The 8,408-nt window shown below is 40.1% G+C and overlaps 1 protein-coding gene across 1 annotated transcript in view; it reads right to left on the bottom strand.

The window, feature by feature from the left end:
- The window catches only part of LOC110449640, a 126,908-nt gene that overhangs the window by 66,495 nt on the left and 52,005 nt on the right, over positions 1 to 8,408 (bottom strand). Inside the window, exons 12-14 of the mRNA XM_021496625.1 lie at positions 2,827 to 2,901; positions 603 to 671; positions 262 to 345 (exon numbers count right to left, since the gene is read on the bottom strand). Of these exons, the coding sequence (XP_021352300.1) occupies positions 262 to 345; positions 603 to 671; positions 2,827 to 2,901 (228 nt within the window). The remainder of the gene's footprint in view (positions 1 to 261; positions 346 to 602; positions 672 to 2,826; positions 2,902 to 8,408) is intronic.

The raw sequence follows: 8,408 nt of genomic DNA, 5'->3' as shown, positions 1-8,408 counted from the left end.
CTATGTTTACTGTCAGTGTATCTGTAGGGTTAGTACTAATGTTTCCTGTCAGTTTGACTTACAGTAGTTCACTGCTAGTGTTACTGTAGGGGTGGTACAGATGTTTATTGCCAGTGTTACATTGTAATGAAGGTGTGGTACCTATGTTTACTGTTAGTGTTACTGTAGGGGAAATACCTATGTTTGTATCTGCAGAATCAAAAAAATACCTCTATAACTGTCAAGATGATTAGTCATTATAGATGAAGGACTGATACATACCTGTAAGATTATCATGGTGATGACGTAGGCAATAGACACGCCGATGACCTTGTGTATTTTATCGTGGTATACCTTGGTACAGAACTACAACACAGACCGCTCAGTAATCATATAAATCTCCTTAATAAATTATAATACTTAATACAAAATTTTAACTTTCAAAAAATCATTTCACATCAAAATTCCCCTAATAACTACAACCCAGAACAGTCAGAAATCATCCCAACAAACAAATATATACTTCCCCAAATAACCTCAAAACTAAACTGTCAATAATAATAACATCACCTGTTGAAATCCGTCCGAGTCTGTATTTATTTTGCAGATTACGATAAACTTACCTGTTGAAATGAGTCCGAGTCTGTATCTGTTCTGTAGGAGCAGTTCGGAGACTTATCGCAGCAATAAGCCTATAAAATTCAGCATTTGCTATAATAGTATGAAGGTATCAAAACCTTAAAAATTATGTTAAAACAGTGTGCTTTTTATAGAATTACTTCTGAACTACAAAGTGTATACTATAATATGTATAGACAATGATAAGTCCGAACACATACACTGTATTTGCATTTGTGACGTCATAGATTGATCATATCCTGTTTATCAGACTATAATTGTGCGTTTATTCCAATATTGCATTGATTAAACGATTATTTCTGTTAAAGTACCAGTATCAGATTCGTCAGGTGTCCATACCCAGAGAGAGTTACGGAATGCAGGATATAAACAACATGTATTGTACCAGTATCAGACTCGTCAGGTGTCCAGACCCAGAGAGAGTTACGGAATGCAGAGTATAAACAACATGTATTGTACCAGTATCATATTCGTAAGGTGTCCAGACCCAGAGTATAAACAACATGTAGTGTACCAGTATCAGATTCGTCAGGTGTCCAGACCCAGAGTATAAACAACATGTAGTGTACCAGTATCAGATTCGTCAGGTGTCCAGACCCAGAGTAAAAACAACATGTATTGTACCAGTATCATATTCGTCAGGTGTCCAGACCCAGAGTATAAACAACAGTATTGTACCAGTATCAGATTCGTCAGGTGTCCTGACCCAGAGTATAAACAACATGTATTGTACCAGAATCAGACTCGTCAGGTGTCCAGACCCAGAGTATAAACAACATGGATTGTACCAGTATCAGATTCGTCAGGTGTCCAGACCCAGAGTATAAACAACAGTATTGTACCAGTATCAGATTCGTCAGGTGTCCAGACCCAGAGAGAGTTACGGAATGCAGAGTATAAACAACATGTATTGTACCAGAATCAGACTCGTCAGGTGTCCAGACCCAGAGTATAAACAACAGTATTGTACCAGTATCAGATTCGTCAGGTGTCCTGACCCAGAGTATAAACAACATGTATTGTACCAGAATCAGACTCGTCAGGTGTCCAGACCCAGAGTATAAACAACATGAATTGTACCAGTATCAGATTCGTCAGGTGTCCAGACCCAGAGTATAAACAACAGTATTGTACCAGTATCAGATTCGTCAGGTGTCCAGACCCAGAGAGAGTTACGGAATGCAGAGTATAAACAACATGTATTGTACCAGAATCAGACTCGTCAGGTGTCCAGACCCAGAGTATAAACATCATGTATTGTACCAGTATCAGATTCGTCAGGTGTCCAGACCCAGAGTAAAAACAACATGTATTGTACCAGTATCAGACTCGTCAGGCGTCCAGACCCAGAGTATAAACAACATGTATTGTACCAGAATCAGACTCGTCAGGTGTCCAGACCCAGAGTATAAAAAACATGTATTGTACCAGTATCAGATTCGTCAGGTGTCCTGACCCAGAGTATAAACAACATGTATTGTACCAGAATCAGACTCGTCAGGTGTCCAGACCCAGAGTATAAAAAACATGTATTGTACCAGTATCAGATTCGTCAGGTGTCCAGACCCAGAGAATAAACAACATGTATTGTACCAGTATCAGATTCGTCAGGTGTCCTGACCCAGAGTATAAACAACATGTATTGTACCAGTATCAGACTCGTCAGGTGTCCAGACCCAGAGAGAGTTACGGAATGCAGGGTATAAACAACATGTATTGCAAACAAAGTCATAATACTAAAACGTTAGATTCAGTTACCAAAGTTAACATAACATATGTGTTAGGTTGTTCACCTACTAAACGACATTAAATGTCCCAGAGAGGAAGTATAGCTTCTAAAAGTCGAAGCCTTACTATCAAGAATTTATGTAATGATTGTAAAACGCAAATATATCTTTCTTTTATTTCACAATTTATAAGTTGAGGAACTAACATTTTGTATGTACAAATGTTGTTTAATGTTATAAGTTATCAGTTACAAATGGAACCCATGGCGTTACATATATAAACATAACAAAACTTTTATCCTATGGAAACTTATGATAGATCCTCTCTATACACATACATGTAACGTTGCCTTGTGATATGCATTACATCAGCGAACCTTAAACGTTATATATACAAACGTTAAATTCATTTTAGAATGATCACGTCGGCTGATCTCTGAGTGTCTTAAATGATGTTTGTTCCGACAAGAATAATACATACCACGTCTAGCACCCGACTCAGAAGTCCAAGAATCACAACGTTACAGGCCCACAATACAATTGTCACGAATAAAAGCTGCAATATAAATCAATCATACATTTGTATAACGTTTCATGACAAAAACAAAGATAAACCGGAACTGTGAGCTAAAGGCTAACTAATACTCCCCGCTCACATATCAACCGGAACTGTGAGCTAAAGGCTAACTAATACTCCCCGCTCACATATCATCCGGAACTGTGAGCTAAAGGCTAACTAATACTCCCTGCTCCCATATAAACCGGAACTGAAAGCTAAAGGCTAACTAATACTCCCCGCTCTCATACAAACCGGAACTTAGAGCTAAAGGCTAACTAATACTCCCCGCTCACATATCAACCGGAACTGTGAGCTAAAGGCTAATTAATACTCCCCGCTCACATATAAACCGGAACTGTAAGCTAAAGGCTAACTGATACTCCTCGCTCTCATACAAACCGGAACTTTGAGCTAAAGGGTAACTAATACTCCCCGCTCCCATATAAACCGGAACTGTGAGCTGAAGGCTAACTAATACTCCCCGCTTTCATATAAACCGGACCTGTGAGCTAAAGGCTAACTAATACTCCCCGCTCCATATAAACCGGAAATGTGAGCTAAAGGCTAACTAATACTCTCCGCTCACATGTAAACCGGAACTGTGAGCTAAAGGCTAACTAATCCTCCCCGCTCCCATATAAACCGGAACTGTAAGCTAAAGGCTAACTAATACTCCCCGCTCCCATATAAACCGGAACTGCAAGCTAAAGGCTAACTAATACTCCCCGCTCCCTTATAAACCGGAACTGTAAGCTAAAGGCTAACTGATACTCCTCGCTCTCATACAAACCGGAACTTTGAGCTAAAGGCTAACTAATCCTCCCCGCTCCCATATAAACCGGAACTGTAAGCTAAAGGCTAACTGATACTCCCCGATCTCATACAAACCGGAACTTTGAGCTAAAGGCTAACTAATCCTCCCCGCTCCCATATCATCCGGAACTGTGAGCTAAAGGCTAACTAATACTCCCTGCTCCCATATAAACCGGAACTGAAAGCTAAAGGCTAACTAATACTCCCCGCTCTCATACAAACCGGAACTTTGAGCTAAAGGCTAACTAATACTCCCCGCTCCCTTATAAACCGGAACTGTAAGCTAAAGGCTAACTAATACTCCCCGCTCCCTTATAAACCGGAACTGTAAGCTAAAGGCTAACTAATACTCCCCGCTCTCATAAAAACCGGAACTGTAAGCTAAAGGCTAACTAATACTCCCCGCTCTCATAAAAACCGGAACTGTAAGCTAAAGGCTAACTAATACTCCCCGCTCTCATAAAAACCGGAACTGTAAGCTAAAGGCTAACTAATACTCCCCGCTCACATATAAACCGGGACTGTAAGCTAAAGGCTAACTGATACTCCCCGCCCTCATACAAACCGGAACTTTGAGCTAAAGGCTAACTGATACTCCCCGCTCCCATATCAACCGGAACTGTAAGCTAATGGCTAACTGATACTCCCCGCTCTCATATAAACCGGAACTGTGAGCTAAAGGCTAACTAATCCGCCCAGCTTTCATAAAAACCGGAACTGTGAGCTAAAGGCTAACTAATCCGCCCAGCTTTCATAAAAACCGGAACTGTGAGCTAAAGGCTAACTGATACTCCCCGCTCCCATATCAACCGGAACTGTGAGCTAAAGGCTAACTACTACTCCCCGCTCACATATAAACCGGAACTGTGAGCTAAAGGCTAACTAATACTCCCCGCTCACATATAAACCGGAACTGTAAGCTAAAGGCTAACTGATACTCCCCGCTCTCATACAAACCGGAACTTTGAGCTAAAGGCTAACTAATACTCCCCGCTCCCATATAAACCGGAACTGTAAGCTAAAGGCTAACTGATACTCCCCGCTCCCATATCAACCGGAACTGTAAGCTAATGGCTAACTGATACTCCCCGCTCTCGTATAAACCGGAACTGTGAGCTAAAGGCTAACTAACACTCCCCGCTTTCATATAAACCGGAACTGTGAGCTAAAGGCTAACTAATACTCCCCGCTCCCATATCAACCGGAACTGTGAGCTAAAGGCTAACTAATACTCCCCGCTCACATATAAACCGGAACTAGAAGCTAAAGGCTAACTGATACTCCCCGCTCTCATATAAACCAGAACTGTGAGCTAAAGGCTAACTAATACTCCCCGCTCCCATATCAACCGGAACTGTAAGCTAAAGGCTAACTGATACTCCCCGCTCTCATATAAACTGGAACTGTAAGCTATAGGCTAACTGATACTCCCCGCTCCCATATCAACCAGAACTGTGAGCTAAAGGTAACTAATACTCCCCGCTCCCATATAAACCGGAACTGTAAGCTAATGGCTAACTAATACGTCCCGCTCCCATTTTAACTGGAACTGTAAGCTATAGGCTAACTGATACTCCCCGCTCCCATATCAACCAGAACTGTGAGCTAAAGGTAACTAATACTCCCCGCTCCCATATCAACCGGAACTGTAAGCTAATGGCTAACTAATACGTCCCGCTCCCATTTTAACTGGAACTGTAATCTTAGGAATAACTAAGCCAAAACATTGCAAAGCAATCCATAGTCTCCCACCAGTAATGATTTCTTTATTTTCTGTGCTGTACACTTTTTTAAGTATATAGGTCACTGTGACATATTTCCTGAACTCTCTCTCCCTACCAAAACATACATGGATACCAAATCTTGTTAGTCTAGATGAACTAGCATAAGATATTCCCAAAACGAACTTTTTCAGAGGCTGGGGTCAAAGGTAAAACAACAGGTCACGGTGACCTACTTTTTGCATTTTATATTTCACCATCCCATACACAGATTCTTTTTCTAAAAATAGGAATTTACATATTCTTCTGCTGTCAGTTCTACAACATAAATAAACGTTTAGTAATTACAAGGACAAACTAAAATAACCCGATAAAGCCGCCATATATGAAATTTTAAATATGGGGTGAAAAGTATGATTCCCCTCAAACAGTGATCCTAAATGGACATGAAACAAATGAAATAAATGAAACATCATGATAGTGGGAAGATATCATACACTATGTAGCTGTCAAGTTGTGCTGAAATCAGCCTAGTAGTTTAGGATGATATGTCCGGAGAAGGATTTTTCAACAAAATGCCATTTCACCGTTAAAAAGCGTCAGAATGAAAACATACTTCCCTGATGCACAAAATCAGGGTGTAATTGCCATATTGTAAACTTTCATTGTAATCGGTCGCACATTTTTAGAGGAGTTGTCCGGACAAGGATTTTTTCAACAAAGGGACATAACTTCATAAAAAGGGTCGCAAAAAGTGCCAGGATGCAAAACATCTGGGGAAACTGATCAGATCTGAAAATGTTCGCTGAGATTGGCACTGTAGACTTTTGAAGGAATTGTCCGAAAAAGGATTTTGAAACAAAGGACCATAGCTTCGTACAAATGAGTCATAATGAGAAAATAATACCTGAATACACCAAAAAAATCAGCAGATAGTTATAATATCTGAACATTTTCGTTGAAATTGGCCCCGTAGTTTTTAAGGAGTTGTCTGGACAAGAATTTTTCACTAAAGGGTTATTACTTCGTGAAAGAAAGGTCAGAATGAAAAATATGCACAACTTCAGGTGGTAGTTATCATATCTGGAATCTTTCGTTGAAATCGGTCCATAACTTTAGAAGGAGTCGTCTGGACAAATATTTTTATGGACAGACAAACGGACGGACGGACAGAAAAGCTGATTCCAGTATACCCCACCTAACTTCGCTGGGAGAGATATAATGAAAGGAGTGGATCAAAATAATAGACATATAGATGAACATGTATAAAAGGGGATTCATGATGAACCGAAAACATATACCAAAGACCTAGACTGAACTTAACAAGTAAACTCAAGTTTTGCAATGATATAGTATTATTTTTTGCCATATCACATGCTTAGGTCATAACAAATCAGTAACGTTTTTTATATGAATAACAACAGTACTTATATTCCATATTTACTGTGTTTCATAAGGACATACACCTCACAGCCAGTTTGTCATTACCAAATTACAAATCTAACAGTCTATATCTGGTTACCAAGGGACAAATCTAAACAGTCAGTAACTGGTTACCAAGGGATAAACCTAGACAGTCAGTTACTGGTTACCAAGGGACAAACCTAGACAATCAGTTACTTGTTATCAAGTGACAAAACTAGACAGTCAGTTACTGGTTACCAAGGGCGAACCTAGACAGTTAGGTACTGGTTACCAAGGAACAAACCTAGACAGTCAGTTACTGGTTAGCTACTAACAAACCTAGAGAGTTAATTAGTTACTGGTTACCAAGTGACAAACCTAGACAGTCATCAGTTACTGGTTACCAAGGGACAAACCTAGACAGTCAGTTACTGGTTACCAAGGGATAAACCTAGACAGTCAGTTACTGGTTACCAAGGGACAAACCTAGACAGTAAGTTACTGGTTACCTACTAACAAACCTAGAGAGTTAGCTAGTTACTGGTTACCAAATGACAAACTGACAAACAAACTGATAAACCAAGACAGTCAGTAACTGTTACCAAGGAATAAACCTAGACAGACAGTTACTGGTTAGCTACTAACAAACCTAGACAGTCTGTTTCTGGTTACCAAGGGACATTTCTAGACAGTCAGTAACTGGTTACCAAGGAATAAACCTAGATAGTCAGTTACTGGTTACCAATGGATAAACCTAGATAGTCAGTAACTGGTTACCAAGGGACAAACCTAGATAGTCAGTAACTGGTTACCAAGGGACAAACCTAGACATCCAGTTACTGGTTACCAAGAGATAAACCTAGACAGTCAGTAACTTGTTACCAAGGGATAAACCTAGACAGTCAGTTACTGGTTACCGAGGGATAAACCTAGATAGTCAGTGACTGGTTACCAATGGATAAACCTAGATAGTCAGTAACTGGTTACCAAGGGACTAACCTAGACATCCAGTTACTGGTTACTAAGAGATAAACCTAGACAGTCAGTTATTGGTTACCAAGGGACAAACCTAGACAGTAAGTTACTGGTTACCAAGGGATAAACCTAGACAGTCAGTTACTGGTAACAAAGGTTAAACCTCGACAGTCAGTTACTGGTTACCTACTAACAAACCTAGACAGTCAGTTATTGGTTACCAAGGGACAAACCTAGACAGTAAGTTACTGGTTCCCAAGGGATAAACCTAGACAGTCAGTTACTGGTTACCACATCACAAACCTAGACAGACAGTTACTGGTTACCACATAACAAACCTATACAGTCAGTTACTAGTTACCTACTAACAAACCTAGACAGTCAGATACTGGTTACCTACTAACAAACCTAGACAGTGAGTTACTGGTTACCTACTAACAAACCTAGACAGTCAGTTACTGGTTACCACATAACAAACCTAGACAAACAGTTACTGGTTACCACATAACAAACCTAGACAGTCAGTTACTAGTTACCTACTAACAAACCTAGACAGTCAGTTACTGGTTACCACATAACAAACCTAGACAG

Source organism: Mizuhopecten yessoensis, unplaced genomic scaffold (genome assembly GCF_002113885.1).
Source record: "Mizuhopecten yessoensis strain PY_sf001 unplaced genomic scaffold, ASM211388v2 scaffold4729, whole genome shotgun sequence".
NCBI classification, from domain to species: Eukaryota; Metazoa; Mollusca; class Bivalvia; order Pectinida; family Pectinidae; genus Mizuhopecten; species Mizuhopecten yessoensis.
Note: the sequence above shows the minus strand (reverse complement) of the source record. Positions and strands in the feature narration are given on the sequence as shown.